The 19,706-nt window shown below is 40.2% G+C and overlaps 1 protein-coding gene across 1 annotated transcript in view; it reads right to left on the minus strand.

Annotated features, from left to right (window-relative positions):
• Tshz1 (teashirt zinc finger homeobox 1) overlaps positions 1-19,250 on the minus strand; it is a 42,991-nt gene extending 23,741 nt beyond the window's left edge. Inside the window, exons 1-3 of the mRNA XM_033757386.1 lie at positions 19,066-19,250; positions 17,773-17,962; positions 14,692-14,794 (exon numbers count right to left, since the gene is read on the minus strand). Of these exons, the coding sequence (XP_033613277.1) occupies positions 14,692-14,794; positions 17,773-17,962; positions 19,066-19,250 (478 nt within the window). The remainder of the gene's footprint in view (positions 1-14,691; positions 14,795-17,772; positions 17,963-19,065) is intronic.
• Positions 19,251-19,706: the final 456 nt, after the last annotated feature.

Below are 19,706 nucleotides of genomic sequence, written 5' to 3' on the forward strand. Positions count from 1 at the left end.
TTTAAAAAAAAAAAAAAAAAAAAAAAAAAAAAAAAAATCTGTCAGTATAATAGTTCCTGGGAGAACTCTAAGCATGAGGTTGATGAACACAAAGGCTCAGAAACATCATCCGCATGCAAAAGTTAACTGAACGGCAGAGATAATTGCTAAGATAATTATTTTGATAGAAGCCAGCTGAAGGCTTCAGTAGTATGTTTTACTATTCCTGTTAAGGGTAAACTATCCATTTCAGATACTTGCTATTCATGTACATATTTATTGGATGATATTTTGTTTTCAATTTCTTTTTGGAAAATAACCATAATAAAACGCAGGGACTTCAGTATAGCCAGCTAGGCAAAATTTTAGCACATCTTTCTAAGGATTGTGCAATTCTGTAAATATGTGGCTTTGTATGATCGTGTGAAGCAGCATCTCCAGTCTATAAAATAGCGCTTCACTTCATAACAAAAGAAAACAAAGGAGATTTTGGACTATTCTATGGTCAGTATCAGCAGCTCTGCTCCTTGCAACTCATAGGGCTGACTGACAATGGAATTTAACGTAGTATAACTACAGTAGCCTTGAGCAAAGATACAATTACAGCTGAAAAGCATCTTAGAGCCCTGACTATTGCTAGCATCATGGTATAAATCAACAATTGCTTCTTCCCTTTTCCTCTACAGCTTGTTCACCTCTAAATTCAAAACACAGACTCCTCTAGGATCAAAAATTTGGTAAAAGGTCATTTTGTTTTCCTTAAAACCATAAAAATTTGCATAGCTGGGTCTGACATACATACATAAATCAGCTCAGAAAAACACTGATTTTTCCTTAACACTGAATTACTGTATCTGTAGAAAATGTTGATATACCAAGACTAACAAAAACACAACTGCTGTAGTTTAACTGCCAACATGGAAATAAGAAACACAGACACATTGGATATGGGTATTGTCTCTTGGCACCATAACTAAAGCAAGCCATTTCCTTAACTTATAAACATGTACTCAAATTAATTTAATTATGTTAAGAGTTTGGGATGCTGATATTTACTTGCAAGGAAAGGGGCTTATAAAATATAGTACGCGGCATCAGAGAATGTATTGATTATTGCTAATAACTTATTTATATTCATATTTAACAAAATTTGAAAGGGTGTCTCACTGTGAGAGACCGAGGAAGAACAAAGGGACAGAACACAGTTAAAATGGTAGCAACACAGATGGAAATGCACACAGATCTACGGTCGCAGCTCTCCATAGTCCTCAAAAGGCATCACAAGTCAAAGAGAAAAGTTTAATTTGATTCAGCCACAAGACACAATGTCTTGATAGGTTACACTCCTGACAAATGATTTCATGCCTTTATTTTTTTTAAAGATAGGACTACAACAAATATGTTTAATCAAATATTTAATGAACCTGCACCCTGAATCGGATGATACTTCCTCAAGCGCACACAGAATGACAGTGACATTGGAAACAGAGGGGTAACAAGAGTTCTGGATGGCCAACCTGAACACAAGAGTCTCATCTTCATCACTGGACACATTTTGTAGAGACACCTTGAGTAAGGTCCATGGCCTTCCTGGAGTCTCTGCTTCTCATTGGTGGGAAGGGCAGCTTTGGAGGAGATAAACTTGGAGACCTAATCCAACCTCAAAGTGTTCTTCAGCCTCTGGAGAAAGTTAGCAGCATGGTGCAAGGCACACTGGGCATCCAGGGCACCGTGGACAAAATGGTACACAACAGCATTTATAGCACACACTGGCAAGAGCAAATGTCTCAGAGGAGGAGTGCCCACCCTCCCAGGAAGAGGGGATAAAGGGGCAGCTCTATGGAAAGCTGTGAAGCTGTGGGGTGGGGGTGGATTTTGAGAGGCAGAAAGGAACAGGAAGGATGCTTAAAGAGGCCAGGACCTGGAGAGGCTGTGGATTCCGGACAAAGAGGAGGGTCACACCTCCCCAAAATTATGATGGTATCCACTTTTGTTCACCATACCAGGGCCAATCTTGAGGCCACAATAGATGCTTAATGCAAATGCATCGTAAAGATGGGAATACTATTTCCTAAAGTTTAAAGGAAGCCAGATGGTCCTGGCCAAGGGGCAGACTGTCAATGTGTTTACATCATACACCTAGATGTTACAGCTCTATGTTCTCTATGGGCTATTTAATGCTTGGCACATACTCAAATGTTTGTTGAATGGATTAAAAAAAGAATACAGGAAGACATATGCAACTGTCTTTCATGTTACTCAGCATCATGCAGTACAGTGCTCTGATGTCACTTGATTGTGTCTGCTATGCAACTTTGTTTGTTATAACCCTACAAGAAGGGGAGCCCCTTCCTTGAGGTCTACAGTAATGAGAAACTTTTGGGAAACCTGTGAAGGCCTGACTGATATTTTCTGCATCTACTAGGGACCAGCAGCCTCACCCTGTACTTGGTACAGCCCCTGGCTGTCCTCCAGGCTCTTTCTGTGATGCACCAGGTCACCTGAGTGTAGCGTGCATGATGGACAAGTCATAAGTTGACTTGTAAAGTTTCCAGCACAGAAATTAACATGCAGCCTCCCCAGTCAAAACTTCTATTTGGTTTAAAATCCCCAGCGCTGGTCTCATTTCAGCCTGAGATCCTGAGCCATTCAAATGGCTGAACCTCTTAGAAGTACACCATGACTTATCACATTTAAGAACTGAAGACACCACACAACTATGAAGGGATGGAAAGAACCAGAAGCCCTGAAGGAAGGCAAGACAGGACTGGCAGCCTGCATAAAAACATTGGAAGGCTCATGTCAGTCTCACGAGTAGCTTCCCATGAGAGGTGGCTTCTGTCTTCTCCATGGCAGCACTGGAGTCCCAAAGCTTTGTCACTACTGCATATCTTATGTCTTGTCCGTGGTTAGTTTATGGCAGCAAGCACATGGGTCAAGCTAGATAGGGGCTGACAAGTCTGCCAGCATGCTTAGAGAATTTATTTTTGCAACGAGATGATTGTTGCCCTTCAAAAGAGTCACCCTGGGAGGCCATGAACATGTCACAATAATGGAGCCATTAACCAGAGTGTTTGGGGGCCTTCTCTTGTGGCAGAATTGGTTGCTAGTCTCCAAAGAGATTTCTGACATAGCTACAGGATGTGCCACCCTTTTCTCCCTCAACTCTTCTTCCCTCTTTCCCCTTGGCCATGGAGCAGGCCAGGCATTGGGGTGTTACACTCCATTTCTTCCTTTCTCGATACACTGCAGAACTGTGTAACTGTGTCTCCTGGGCATTGGATGTGGCCAGTGGAAGTAAAACCATGGAACTTTAGGGGGAGCCTGTAGGAGACAGTGTGTATGCAAGCCACCATGCCCTACAACTGATGACGTTCCAGGTAATGCATGCACATACACCTGGCCCCTGAGTGAGGACAATGTACAGCATATGTGGAGAAACCTATGTAATATGAGTGATACAGCAACCTGTCACTTGAAGCCAGAGGCGTCAGAGCTTCTCCTAAAGTAGCCCAATCCAATTGACACAGTCATCAAGTCAGGCAGTAACTCAGGAAGCTTGGGAGTTGGCTCCCAAGAGGGAGGCTCTAAAGGGAGGTCCCAAAGAGAAGAGAAACTCCTGATCCAGATTAAGAAGGGCAGCCTGGAGAAAGCATTCCAACTTATATCTCATTTCAGAGTTTCCACCTACTTCTTTTGGGTTTCACAGGTGTTTCAAAGATAGCACAAGTAAAGCTGTGCAGGTTCCTTCCATCACACTGCCTGTGGGTTCCTTTCAACTTGGGAAGGAAAGGTTTCCCTGGGCACCTCACATGTTATGGCTATAGGCTGGGGCCTGGGCACCTGATGACAGGTACTATTTCAAATCAATGTCAAGTGGAGGAGGCCCCAGTGATGAGCAGTGGAAGCTCACGGCAGCTACCTGTATCTCTCCACCTCTGGCTAGGTATACAAAATTTATGCACAGGACCAAGGTATGAGGGAATGGGAAGAAGAGACTTTGTTCTCACATATGGACTCAGAGATCATCTCTTCTGCTTATCCCCAAACCACTGTCAGAGTGAGCTTCAGCTCCTTGGCCTCAAGCTCCTTGTACAAGAGATACAAGATGAAGACCCAGCTTTTGTCTTCATAGTCCTTAAAGATGAGATGTGAAAAGGATACCCCAGTCCATCTATCATGACACAAACTGCTGTGAGCACTACCTACGGTTTACAGGCCAAATCCTGGGGAAATGCAAAGGCAGGACAGAGTCTATCTTGACTATGAAGATACAAATAAATGCCCGCTGCTGAAATAAATTCCTATTCCTATGTTAGCAATCAAAGGCCAAGGGAACATGAGAAGCAGCAGGCTCAGAAGTGGACTGGGACACACAAAGGACCCCTGAGGCTCTGCCTGTCTCACTGATGCCTTTATTGTCTCATTTACATGTAGGACTTTTCCTAGGAAGACAGTGATAAAGTCAAGGGGCTGATTACAACCAACAAGGAACAGAACCAAAAGGAGGACTGAGCGGCTTTAGCCCAAGGTTCATTTAGAGCATGAGATATCTCACACGCTCAAGAAGGGGAAGTTGGCAGAGCCTTTCCAGAAAGTAATTTGGCAACTAAAGGTACACATATTCTTTGATCCAACAATAACCTACTGGAAACACATCCTTGGAAATAAACACATCCAAATATGTCTAAGAGCCTGGCAACACTGTCTAGGGTGATCACACCTACAACAGGCTGGCTGCCACCAGTAAGGTCCTGCTAGACAAGGGTGGGACAGTTATGCCTTGGAGAGCTACAGCTAGAAGGGACTAGGTGGGACCTGTGTGGAGTGAAGATCACGCTTTGCCATCCTCACCTTCAGATTAGTGAGAGAACCAAACTGTACAGGCTGCACTGTACAGACAGTAAAGACAACCCCACATACCCATGTCTGTATGTTTCATGTATGTATTTTTGTGAGCCCCAAGAAAAGTAAAAGCCAGGTAGCTAGTGTGTGTTTAAATTACTAGATATTGAACCCAGTCCTTCAAACTGAACTACATTCCCAACCATCTACCCCTTTTTATTTTGAGATAGGCTCAAATTTGTGATCCTCCTTCCTTAGCCTCCTAGAGTGCTGGGATTACCAGCTACCTACCAGACAGCTTTTATTGGTCATACTGAGAAGGGAAGGGACAAAGAAAGAGGGAAAAGATTAGTAACTTTTTAAACTTGTTTCTGCTTCGAAATGTCAGTTTTTTTCTTTATACACTTCTCTTTCCCACTGCTGGAACAAAATACCCAACACCCACAGCCTAGAGGAGGAGAGGTTTATTTGACATACAGTTTCATGGGTTTCGGTCTGTGGCTCGCTCCAAGGTAGGAACAGCATCACAGAAGGGTGAGGCAGAGGAAAGCTCCTCAACTCATGGCACCCGGGAAGTAGAGGGCAGGGGAAGAAGCAGCCGGGAACCAACCACAATCCCCAGATGATGCCTCCGTGAAGGGTGCTTTACTATTCTCGAGCATCCTCAAGCCAGTCAGGTTGAAAATCGAGATTAACCAGCACAACTGCTTACTGTTGTTTAAAATAAGTATATGTTGTTTTATAAAACAATTAAGTTGAGACAGGTGAGCTAACAGTAGCAGATGTTAACTCATATACCCATACATCCTGGCAAAACCACTGTGCAATCACACAGGAGCACCAAGGACGAGTCACAGTGCTAGCTTTTGCACACCACAAAAAAGCTACAGAAGCACTGAGCCACACTTATGCTAAACTGAGTCACTTCCCAGATAGAAGAACAGCTCTTTGCAGACTGTTCCCAAGCAGCCTCAGCCACCTTCATGAGCGCCACTTGGAGGATCTGAAAGTCTTCTCCACTACTCACCAGGGTCCTGTGTGTGCCCACACGGCTGATGTCCCTAATGACAACAGTGCCCATGTTTTGGGTCTCAGTACATCAGCTGTCCCACATCATTTTCTCTATGCAACAAATCTACTATTTGATTGAACAAGAACTGCTGCAGGTGATGTGCCCATCCAGCAAGTAGCAGAACTTCTGATCTCAAAGGAATAGGCCTAACACCGACAAAGTTAGGCATGTCATTTAGTCCATTAGGATAAGGGGAGCATATAAAAGTCACTCCAACACCAGGGTACAGTGACATGATGCTGTCCAAATGGAAACACCAAATCATACAGGAAAAACTCCAAAGCTAAAAGCAAAGAACTTTCATTAGCTGATGTCAGGTGCCAGTCCTTTTTCCTGCTAACATCAAGCTTCTTAAGCAACTTAAGACCGATTTTTTTAAATGAACAATTTCTTAAATTAGTAATTGACAAAATATCCTAAGGTATTCAATAAGCCTTAAAAAAAACTTTCTGATAGAAAGCTCTGTTTCTTCATGCCATTGCTCTAATAATTATTAAGCTAAACTCTCCTTCTGCTGCTTGTACAGACCAAGATTCTGAAACATGGTCAGAACATGGTGTTTCTCTTTGGCACATGACAGGAAGAGGCATGGTTTGGCACAGTTTAAAGTGGCACCACTTTAAAATAGTTTAGCATCTTCTCTGTACATCAAGGTTTTTGGTAAATGTTTCAAATGAATTACTGCCAAACAAAGGAAATCACATGCTATTTGGGGCCTTGAGTGATCTGTCAATGAGGGAGGTTAGTTCATTAATGATCTCCCAATTGGAGATCAATTTGATAAGGCTTTTTAACTGTCTGCTTTAAAACAGCAACAAACAGCACAGGCCCTTCCATCAGGAATGCAAATCTAGTAGTATGTTTTACATATGTCTTTGAGACAATAAATAAACATTGCTACTGTTTTCTGGTACATAGGTAATTAAATCAAGTTATCTAGATATTTAAAATATCACAGCATTTCACATGTAAGCATCTCACATGTAAGTGAGAAGACTGCACCTGAAATATATCACAATTTAGAGACTAAAAACAAAAGCTTTAATTTCAAGCAAAAATGTCTCCAGGTACCTAACTAACCATGGCTTCTCCTTGGGTATGGAGCAGGTAAAGTACACAATGGTATCTTCCTATCTCCATGTGACCTGTGTTGCCGTAGAAATTACCCAAAGACATCAGGGAATTTCTAACAAAATTTCAAACAAAAAAGCTCAAAGAAAAACTGAGGCATTGCTCACATTTCTCCCATCTAATCCATGAAGGAATAATATGTAATAATAATTACATAAAGGTATTTCTAGAAAATTCCAGTGAATTCATCTTAATTTGCCAGTTCTCTGGCTTCACTATAATCTTTACTTATTATAGAGATGTCGAGAAATCTCTCTTCTCTCCATTTTGTTGCATTGTGAAAAGGGGAAAGAACTGCTATCCAGTAAGGGCAATGATAATGCAGTATATCTTATTTGAAGGCCAGGCAAACAGACTCAGTGTAGGACGTCATGGTGACCCAGCTGGACTGGTCTGACCAGGCCTGGGATGCTTTGATCAGTGTGATTTCTGCACTTTCATAACCCAAAGTTAACAATGAACAGCCACTCTGCTACCAAGCAGCTTCAAAATCTTTCAGCAGTAGAACCTAATTTATAAAGTATGACACAATGGCCATCAATGACAACCAACTCTACTTTTGAATGTAAATTCTACTTAAAGAAAACATACTCCCCTACTGATTATATACTTAAATTGATAATAGGTCTTTTTTGAAATATTGTTGTTATTTAAAGCGTAGAATATCCATTTCTGTTGAAATACTTAGTTGCCTATTTAAAGGCATTTGAGTGTCTGCATTAAAGTGTTATCATTCTTGCTATGCCCAATATCCCTATGAAAATAGCTCCCAAATTAAATTCCTAATAAATTAAGTTAATAATTCACCTTCATTAAGTAATTTAATTTCTTTAGTGAGCAATAAATACTTACTATAGACATTTTTCTAGGACATAATCACAAATGTTATTTTTCTTCATTAGTTCAGTCTCTCCTGAGTATAAAACGTAAAATACACACACAGTCTATTATCTTTTGGTTTTGTAACTACAGCTCCAACCAATAATTCCACATGCTTAGTAAAACTCAAACAATTCAGACATCTATTGTCCATGAAAAAAAATTGACTAGAAATGTTAAAAACTGGGTTTCAATTCTTTCATTTGTATTCAGTCTAAATATATATTTTTTAATAATCAAGAAAATCAAACAGCTATTACAAATACAAGTGGCATTTTCCTAATACCTGCACTATTAGTAGGTACTATATCAGGTATCAAATCTAAAACAGTTACATTTTAAGAAGTGACAATTGGCTCACAGTGTATCCTCAGCTATGTGGAGGACAGAATAGATCAGTCTGAATATAAAAGTGACTGTGTAGATTTAAATGCAAATAGCATGTTACCTGGATTTCGTCTATTTGTTTCATGTTGAGTCAAATTCACACATGTAGCAACATTTCCTCAGCTCTACCACTGGAGAATAGCACACCATCTCCACAGAGGTGTGAGGACAAAAGCTAGGGGTAAAGAGCAAATGTGAATTCAACCAGATTCGCACATGTTAGAACAACCCAGCAAGCACTATCCTCTTCCAAACACAGTATTAGCGAAAGCTTTGCAGATGGTAAAGGAGAGAGGAAATATACATGTCAGGAGAACAGAACCAAATCATTTGCAGCCAATTCAACTGTACATACCAAAACAGATGCAGAAAGTATGTTTAACCACAATAAATTATATGCAAAAGCGTTTCCAGAAAATACACAAAGAATTTATACATTTAATTATTGAAGTACATCCACAAGTAAAACCACAACTAATCAGAATTCAAGCAGAAAGTTGTTTAGGGAGGCTGTGTTTTCTGGATAACTGAAGGTGGATCTTTTTAAACAGAATCCTATAAAAATGTTTAAATGCTCAAAAATCTACATAAAATTTATATATGCTTTTTGCCACTTTGTTTAAATCACGTTGAACACAAATTAAAATCTTTCTAAGAACTAGAAATAAAACCTGTGAACAATCAGTGATTGACCACCTAGAGGCAAAGAACTTATTTCATTTCTAATGAAAAGGCCCACAATGCTGTATATTTCATATTGCTTATTCTTTTACTATGTTTTATTTCTACTTCCTGCTCCCTTTATGTTAGGTTATCTGCTATCATTTATTACCGTTATCTGTGTACCTTTCCCCTGCTTCCAATTTTCAACTTTTAATTTGCTATAACCTAGAAGATATATTCATGACCACCAGAATTGTGTGCAGCAGAAAAACAAAATTAAAATAGTGAATGAGAACAGTGGTAGTGATATGTCCGTAAGTAAACATATGAATTTGGTGCATCGACTTCTGAAGCTGGATCTCTTTTTTTCCTTTTCAGACCTTAGTTTTATTCTAGAAGAGTCATGCTTAATGAGTTAGTTTCCACATCTGTGAGTTTTTACTGTTTCAAAAAAAGGTATTTTTATTAATGCCTCAAAGACTTATTTATGTATCACATGAAATAATCCTACAGCCCCATACAGCTGTGGGCATTTCTTTTTTTCACAGAGAGGGAGAACAGGGTAGAACATGGTGTCAGTCATAAAACATGTTGATAAAAACTGAGCAAAAACATAGCTTCAGCTTCTAAATCACAGTATACAATATAACAACCAAAAATTTAATTTTCATTTGAAAAACCAAACAGCAGCATGAAGAAAGAAAAATTATTTTATATTAGATGAAAAACAACTATAAGAAACTACCCCAAACATATCCATATTGTAGCAGACATCATCCTAGGCTCAGGCCCAGGGACTAAAGGATGTCTCAATTATTCAACAAGAATTAGGCATGTGCCATGAAAATAAATGCTGCACATACAAACCCATCCGATTTTCTAAGTTTTTAAAGATTTATTCACTGCCACCAGATAATGCTGACTTGCTGAAAAACTGGTAAGTATTTATAAAGTAGCACAATTGGAAGATAACTGCAAAAGGCCTTCCCTAAGCCTGACGACTGAGTGAATGGGGAGATTTCATTATTAACACACCTTTTCACCAAACTAAAATCCCTTCCCACACTGCCTAAAAGCCCTCTCAGGTGGGCATTTTTTAATACTAAAATATAGTTCCTTTCACTATTTCATTATGGTTAAGCCCCTTTCCTGCCAATTCACTCTGAAAAGATTTTTTTAGACAGCCTTTACAGACTGGAAGAAGCTTTCCACTCTAAGGCCACATCATCCCAGTATCTTTACTGATTCTACCCCAGTCCAACAACATCCTGTTTGCCAGACCTCCATCATGCAATACTACTCCTATGTGCTGTATTTTCCGATTTTTCTCATCACTAATGATTTAGTCAAAGGTGCTTTAAAGCGTGACTGTCAATTGACAGCTGGCTTTTCAAAAATCCAAAACTTTGCTACTGATCCATCAATGTTGAAAAGCGACCGTTTTCTCAAAATAGAAAAGCTACAACAGAAGGATACAATAAAAGCACTAAAATCTGGATTATAAAGTACCACATACCAAGGTAATCAGTATCCTCTGTTAATATAAAAAGCTAATTAGATATCAAAAAGCAATGGCAGCCCAATACACCAGTAGTAGCCAGTTCAAAATGAAAAGTAACTCTACTTAAAAGAGCAAACACCACACAAAATAGATAATAAATAACCTAAGAGATTATAGTTTCTAAAATACGGAGAACTATGGGACAAACTCACACAACTTGACAGTAGCAAATAAAATAAGACTTGTATGAAGTTGAAAGCATACCAATTTTATTTTTAGAATGGGAAAATTAACCACTATAAATATGCTAAGTAATCCCAAATTTATTAATTCAATACCATTCCAGTCAAACCACGTGAAGTGTTATTTTTTAAGCTGACAACGTGATTCTGAAGTTCATCTTATACAGATAAACAGAAAGATACTCCTTGAGTAAGGAAGAGTAATAATGCTCATGGGGTGGAGTCAAAGCTACAGGTTATCTCAAAAGTATTTTACTGCTACAGTAATTTAACACAGGGCAGGAACAGTTTGCTGGTTAAATCCAAGTGAAAGTTGACAGTCTCAGGTAAGAATTTAGTGTACAAGGAAGGTAGTATTTACAGTTCAATGTAGAAAGATTAGATTTTTCAATAAGTAGCATTAGGGAAACTGACTTTTGAAAAAAATAACAATAAAGTTACAAGCCAACCTCACACCACATACAAAAATTAATCTCAGATATGACAAATATTTAAGTACTGAAAAATTAAATCTATGAAAATAAAACTGAATATCTATATAATCTTGAGGGTTAGAATGAGCCATTACACTTTACTTCAAAGGCAGAAACTATGAAGGAAAGGGCCAATTAAACTACATTTAAAAAAAAAACTCAGTACATCAAACAATGCCATAGCTCAAAGAAATGCATGCCACTGGTGGGGTTGGAAAGAGGGCAGTTGGCAGTAAATGCAGCAAAATAATTTAAAACATCCAAAACCTCTGACCTGGTAATTCTACTTTTGAGAATTTCACAGGGAAATAATGAGGCTATTGCCAAGATATACATACAAAGATATTAATTACACAGTTGTTTATAACTATGGATCTGGGAGAGAACCAAACTTCCAACAATTATGGACTTCTCCAAACTACTCTGCCTATCAGTAAGACTGGACACTATGCACATATTCCAAAATATCAATTTTGGTTATTTCTGCGTGATAGGGTTTCAAATAATTTCTTCATTAATTTTTAAATTTGCTTTTCTGTGTTCATATTTTTCCAAAATAAACAAGCATCAGCTATGTTATCTCAAAACTAGTAGAAACTGGCAAAATAATCACAAACTATGTTTTAATACCAAACCAAATGGAATCATCTGCAACTCTATTCTAGAAGGATGAGCTAGATCATTATTATAGCTTTTCCAAAACAATAAGAAAATGAACAGATCAATAGAAAAAATGAATACATAGCATTAGCAAAATTAATTCCAAAAGGAAAAAATACATTTGTCTGATAAAATATATGGTAAAATATCTACCCTCACCTGTAATCCAAGAACTAAAAGCTAAAATAACATGGACATACTACTTTAACTGGCAAAAATGACAGAATTTTAAATGCCTGTGTTGCCAATGACTCTGGGAGTACATGTTTCACACACTGTAACTGGAAAGATTCATTAATAGATTTGGAAGACAGATTTGCAATAAATGCCAAAGTTTAATCAGAGAAAAAAGAAACTTAAAGAAATCACTGTGGAAATATATAAAACAGAATGTAAAATGCAATTAACCATTTAGATAGTAAAAAGTAATCTGATGAATTCAACCATCACCCAATTTTTGTTTTTAAAATACATCTGTATTTTTCCATGTAACAAGAAAAGTTTTGCAAGGAAGAAATCAGTTAGATAAATTAGGGATTACTTCCCCATTAGGGTGGGCAGCCTCAGCCACACTCAGCACAGAAGCTGGGCAAGGTGCTCTATATATTTGGACATTTTGGAGGAATCCCTTCCAACACTGCCTCACTCTCTCCCATCCCTGAGTGCTACGATCCTAACACTGCTGTGAACTCTGACTCTCCACATTTGATATTATATTCAGCCAAGAAACATCTGTGATTCCCAAGATATCTAAGGAACTTACACTGTGATAATGAGCTAAGCCCCCTGCCTTCCATGGAGACCAAAGCTTCCTTACGGAAGGATCATTCCTTCAGCTTCCAGGAAAGAGACAATCCTACCTCAGCACGAAAGGACTGGCAGGGCTGACTGGTACAATCATTCCTTGGCTAGCTGGTTCGTCCAACTCATTCATTCACTGTTCACACTTCCTCAGTGTTCACTTGGGCTAGGCAGTACCCAGGGCAGTGAGGACAAGAAGTCAGCTCCAACTTCCAGCTGCTCAGAATGAAGGACTGACCTAGCACAGGAAAGCAGGCTCAGGCACAGAGGGGGCTGGACACAGAAGAAAGACCCTGAGGACAACAGAAAAGACTTCCCTGAAAGACTGGAAACTTTGTACTAAGAACAGATCTTCCAGGTCTTGGGCTGGGATTAGGGGCACAGATAGGATAGGTTATGCAAAGGGAGAGTGTGATTCCTCACTGATGGGTGGAGTGCAGAAAGAGCCTAGGGCAGAGCAGGATTTCCTTTTAAACCTGCTCAGAAAAATCTAATTTGGGAAGCTGAAACTCTGACAGGATTCATTAGCTTCTCAAGGTCCATGCTTAGGGGGACAAAGAACTCAGGATTCCTAACCTTCTCTACCACTGTGAGCTTGTCCTCTGGATGATGATTCTGGCTCTGACCTGGTAGAGGACGAAGCAAAGGGGATGCTGCAGGACCATGTACAGAGACAGCACTGCCAGGACCTGCAGACCCGAGAGACGGGAATGTGAAGCTAGGGCTGTGTGAAAAACACTGCACTCCCACCCTGCAAAGGAGCAGGGTGGGGGCTCCTAAAACTGCCTGCCTCCCATAAGAAACCATGAAACACACCCCAGGAAGAGCCACAGCCATTGGGCCGTGGCCCAAACCCACCCTGCCCTCACTTCCACTGCACAAGGTCCCTCCCTCCCTGCAGGAAGGCATCCTCCAAAACACAAGAGGCTTGCCTGCGACTGCTGCTCTGTGACCCTGCTTGCTCACTAATGCACTAGATTTCCAAAGCTTTGGTTCTGTGGACACTTCTTCACCATTTATAAAGAAGCTACAAGTTTGGTCACCCAAGACTCAGCCGAGAATATAGATGTTATAGAACACAATTCAGATGCTCTCTTACAAAATTAGGCATGCTGGACAAACATATGATGTATGATGAATGTGTAAAACATAAAAAGGCAAGAAAACATGTGTGTCATATCTAACCAAAAATGTTAGTTCCTTATAATATGTAACAAAATGGATTTCAAATGAGAAAAAAAAAAGTTTTTTTGAATCTACAGTTTTTCTATTTTCTTTCATTTCAATCCTCTGTTAATGTAGACCAAGTGATTGTCCACCATATTTACAAAAACATCTTTATATTTTCAGCTCCATGTTTCTGACTTCATCATTACTATCTAATAATAAATAATCCTTGGATTATATAAAGTGATAAGAGAACCTAAGCAATCTCAAACGAATGCTTGAAATATACCCATGAAGAGGAGCACAAAAGGAATGTGGGCCAAAATTTATTACTTTCTAGACAAAACTAAGGATTAATACACTTCTATCACGTTCCAAATGCAACTGCATCATATGTTATTTCTGAAGGGAGAAAATCTTCATTAAAAACCAGCATAATTATTAAGTCCTACTCAGGAATTTTATATTTGAAGCAGAATGCAATTATTAAAGCACTGATAACACGATGGAACCATCCTTCTGACACTGCCGTCGGTAAGCACGCTGCCCAGTGGATGCATGGCAAACAGTATTTTTGTAAGCTTGCATGTATTTTTCATCTGAACCCTCAAAAAATAACCTGAGATGGATTCTTTCATTTCAAACTCCCTCAAAGAATTTAACTGTCCATTGCCTTTATCTTAATATTTTAGAAAGTAGTGTCTTGTTTTTCTGGTTTTCAAATGCAATCGGAAGCCTGAGATTTACTTTCACTTTGCACTATGGCCCTGAATAAATAAAATCTTTGCTGTTACCCTTTTCTAGTAAAACAAACAAGAAGTTTAAAAAAAAAAAAAGGTTAAATGAACATTTCAATAAACACAGCGACAAGTAATTTAATGATAAACTCACAGATATTTTCATACTTCAAAAGCAGGAGAAAGCTGCGCTTCACTGCTGTGTGTGAGCCTGAGATCTCTCTCACATGTGTGGCTGCTCCTCCCTTTCTCCCTTTCTAATTATATGAAATACAGAGAACATTAGCAAAACTGCAGAAATAGTTACACCTCGCTATCAGTAAACTGCTCTCCTGCAATAACCTTCACAATTCAGGTACTGGTCCTCACAAGAAGAATGAAAAGAAAGACATTTTCAAAAACCAAATTTCAGGGAATAATCCTTTTCAAAGATAACTTAAGGGGCAAGACAATGTGGGCAACTGAATCTAACATGTGTTTTAAGTCATCAAGGCAATTAGATTTTGTGGGTTGTGCAATTTGCTATTTAACCAACTTTCTGCAAAAGTGTGACGAAATGGCATATTTAAAACCAAGAGCAAAGGAACTCCACTGGTTGTGAAAGGGCACAGGGAACTCCAGGCAGCCACAGTGGCTGGCGGAGGCTGCTTCATTCCCACACCTCTCCCCACCTCATGTAGCAGTTGTATGGCCTTCCCAAAGTGGGGCAGCAACCCTGCCAAGCCTGACAGCGTGGTCAGTTCTTGGCCATTCTGCCACTGAGTTATCTGTTAGAAAACACAGGCATGTGGTGAAGGTGGATAGTAGTTTGTGGGTTAGGAGGCCCACTGAAAAGAAATCATGAACCCAGGGAGTTGCTCCCAGTTCACAAGCCCTGTATAGAACTGTCTACCAGATGCTAATCCTGAAAAGGAAAGTATATTTGGGGGACTCCACTTACTAGAGCAAGAAGATTATGCAGAAGCCATAGGAATACCACCAAAATACTGCAGGCTCCAACACAGAATAAATCCTCCACTCCCTCTCACTCCACAACATTTTCAAGCAGGACTTTAGTACTCCATTATTGTGAATGTTCTTTGGCCCACAGCAAAAAATATTGACAAAATTCCGCTTTTAAGACAGTTATTGTCTCTGTATACTTGATAGCAGCCTTCAGAAGCTCACCTGCTGGCATTAAATTCTTGAGTTTGGGTGAAAGGAGAGAAAATTTGCCACATCTCAAGCTCTTCTGCTGTAGCAGCAGCAAATCAAATTATTCCTTCAATTAAACTAGCTTTGTGCCTAAAAGAAAAATAAGGCCATAGGCTTTCTTGCCCTACACACACAGAAAACCAAAGCCTCACCCATTCTAAACCCCATCACTTGGGCATGATCTAAATGGTTTAGTATTCTTGGCTAATACAGCTAATAAAATTAAGCCCACTATCAGAAATTTCAGTGTCACTATGTGCTCTGAGTTGGCAGGCAATTCAAAGATGAAGGGCTCTATACTGAGGGTACATTCTGGACAACATTCTCTCTCTCTCCCCCTCCCTCTCCCTCTCACTCTGTGTGTGTGTGTGTGTTTATCCCTTCCTCCCCTCTCCCCTTCCTCCCTCTCTCTCTGCCTTCCTCCATTCATGTCTGTGTGCCTACCACGGAAACTAGTAACACCCCATCACAGGTTGAACCGAGAGCCGGGGCTCCCACTGTCACCCCCACTTTCCTGAGGTGAAGATGGAAAATCACGCTCCCATACTGTGAGGGTCACAGACTTCCTTACTTTTGCCAGGAGATACACACTCGTCAGCTATATCACACAACACTGTAGTGCGACAGCCCTGAACAATACAGGATGTTCCTCTTAGCCAACATCCTTCCAGAGAACTGAGGCTAATTTTTTTCATAGGAAATGCCCAGGTAACAAACACTCTGAGTATGACTTTCCTCTCAAAATGTCCAGTTCAGAGAAGTGAAGTTTGAAACATGCATATTGGATAAGGGCACCTGGAGAGCTGGCGTGCATAGGAAGGGCGAGCACACGTTCAAGGGAGAGAAGGAGCAGGCGACACTTCTATGGCTTTGTAACTGTTCCAAGGAACTGCATTAGTAAAGTTAGAGACCACAGCTGACCAAGGTTGAACACTAAGAATAATTAGAACTGCTTTTGGTAAAACAAAGCAACTTGTTTTCTGTTATGATACATGAAAGGAATAGCCATTAGCGAACTTGGTATCTTTTTAAATGCCACAATTATGAGTAATTTGTAATAAAAATTAAGTGGCAGTTACTCTGTAATGAAGCTGTGGGTGGGGAATAGAAGAATGCTCACACCTCTGTTCTAGTACCTGCCTGCAGCAGACAAGAATTCCCAAACCTGAAACATAAAATCTGCAGTTCAGATAAATAAAATTTTATAGTGGAAAAGGGAAAAATTCACTAAAATAAATCAGAACAAAATGAGAAATCATAACTCCAAAAGTTTTAAACATTTTATATTCTTTGTGGTTAGGGGAGACAGGTCAGCTCAAGCGTGACAGCCCCTGGGTATGACCTTTCCTTTTGCTAGAGTTTATGTTTCCAAATGGGAAGCATGATGCACTGTCCTAAGAAGTAGAAACATATTTTAAATATCAATTAAATAATTACACATCAATACTGGCATGCCCTTAAAAAACTAGAAGTTCCTGAAAAAGTCTTCACTTTAAGAAAGGACACCTGCAAAATATGTCATACTGTTTGTTTCCACAGCTTTAGGAAGCACTGGCTATTTTCCTGAATCCGACTTCTAAAAATACCTATGTGGAATTTACCTCCTTCTTGATTTTCTCTTCTTTACCTAAAGGCAAAAAGTAAATCCAGTTTCTCTTCACAGATTGTAGGCCTGGTTTTAATTTGTGCAATAGTCCTTTTGATAACAATGCCTGGTTAAAACATCCATTAAAAGTCTGTTGCAGGCATTTAATGGGAGGAAAATCTAATAGGGTTCCGCTGAAACTCCTTCATTAACTTTTAAAAGAGTTCTCTCCTATGGTGTTGGGGAGTGGAAGGGTGGGAGGCAGAGAGAAAGACAAAGACAGAGACAGAGACAAAGACAGAGATGTGAGAGAGGAAATTTCACATATTCAGGGTTAGATTATAAATCTTTGAAAAGAAATAGGTCAAACATTCTTTGCTTTTCAGCCATCTAAGCCAATGCTCACTAAACTGAGACCTGATTTTGTAAGTGTCACCCACTGTCTGCAAGGCCTACCAGTGAGGCCCACAAGGAAGTATGTCCTCCAGTGAGTGTGAGCTCCCCATGCCCACACTCTGACAGGACAGCATGCACATATGGAGGAAACCAGCAGGACCTGCCTGCTACAACTCCTGGCTTTGTAATTGGTCCAGCGGGTCCTCCACTGGCCAACCGAGGCACATAGCTGGGCCAGTATGACATCATACTGGGTAACACAGGATTTCACCAGAACAAAAATGTTTGCACTACTGTGCGAGGACCACCAACAGTGATGCTGAAGATCATTCCCCCAGAACTTACTAGGACACAGGGAAACCCAGGGTGCCGGGCCAGAATATCCGCTCTCCCCATTTAACTCTGTGCACTCTGACTTTCTGCTTGCTCCTTCCTACTCTGATCTGTTTATCCCTTTCCAAAAAGATATATCACCCTTTTCTAATGCAGAACCCACACTTACTATACTCGAAATTCATCATGCCTTTAGGATTTTATTTTTACTCCGTTACCAAGTTGCATGGGTTTGGAATGGTCTGGCTCTACTTTTTTCCATAAGCTCTTCCCCTTCAGAAATGCACGTGTTATGCTATAGCTGAAAAGCCTGAGCCAAGACCCTATTAATAATTCTGAAAAAGGGCAAAACTATCCAAGTTAAACTCAAAGGAGGACTATGTACACATGAAGTACATAAAAAAAAAATTTGGACTTTTAGGCTAATTCAAGGTTGCTAAGTCTAAAGATTTATGATCCAGGTGAAAATGTGGAGTATTTGTCATTTTCTGCATCTGAACATTTCTCAGCTATTCCCACTATGTCTGCCAACAAGTGCTGCTGCAAACGTGGCAGGGCGAGGGGCCTTTTCCAACCACTGCACACAATATCAAATCCACACTTTATTCACCCTTCAAACAATGTATAATTCACCTGCTCTACCAAGGCCCCTGATCTCACCTCCCTCTACCCATTTTTCTGGGCTCTGATTCCTCCACAACAAGATATCTGAGACCCTTCGGAACATCTGTCACTCCCACTTCGTTAAGAGATGTACACGATGAACACCTTTCTCCCCAACCAGACGTGTGAGCTCACCAAGGGCACTAGCGCACCTGTGAATTGTTGCATTTCTCAAAATCTCCAGTAGAGAATCTCAGATGTGGCAGACACTCAAAATGCTTGCTGGAAGAATTAAAGCTAAGAGAGCCACATTACAGTATGAATGATCCCCCGACCCAGAGGTGACATAAAAGATCAGAAGAATGAGACTGGGCTGACCCAGTTAAACCTGCAAGGCCTGTGCTGTGCCAGACTAACCTCAGGGCCCCCAGGGAAGATGCTGAGCTCTCAGCTGTGTCCCAGGTACCCTTCACCTTGGACTCCCTAAACCACACCTCAAAGGCATCCCAAAGCCGGACTCCTGCAACAACTCTATTATGTGCAGAAACTAGAGCACTTGGGCAGGTGAGAGTAATACACAGTTCCCTGGCGGGGCCCTTCATGGTGCAGAGGGAGCCAGGACAGCAAAGAGAAGGGTGTGGATTTCAAAACCCAGGGCCCACAAATATGAGGGACAGACTGCCTGAAACTAATGAATATAAGCTGCTAGAAAGCCAAGCAAGTGGCCATGAAATACAAGCACCAATGAGTTAGCATCTTTTATCCAATCCTTTCCCACTGATGCTCGCTGCTGAGCCGCCCGCACCTCCACAACCACATCTGATGAGGGTATTCTGCTGACGCTAGCTCTATAAATGCTGGGCCCCACACAGGGAATTTCTTAGTTCTGTGATGTATGCTACTGACAGACATTAGACCATTTTGTCTGAAAATGATGCACTACAACCCAAGTCAAACGGAGAAATATTTTACTACTCAGTTGTCAAATTTTAGGGAAATACATTCAAAAATGACAAATGATATATCCATTCACTAACTTCATTGTCCTCTAAGATGTT

This window comes from Fukomys damarensis, unplaced genomic scaffold, assembly GCF_012274545.1.
Source record: "Fukomys damarensis isolate Sample0158 unplaced genomic scaffold, DMR_v1.0_HiC HiC_scaffold_30, whole genome shotgun sequence".
Lineage (NCBI taxonomy): Eukaryota > Metazoa > Chordata > Mammalia > Rodentia > Bathyergidae > Fukomys > Fukomys damarensis.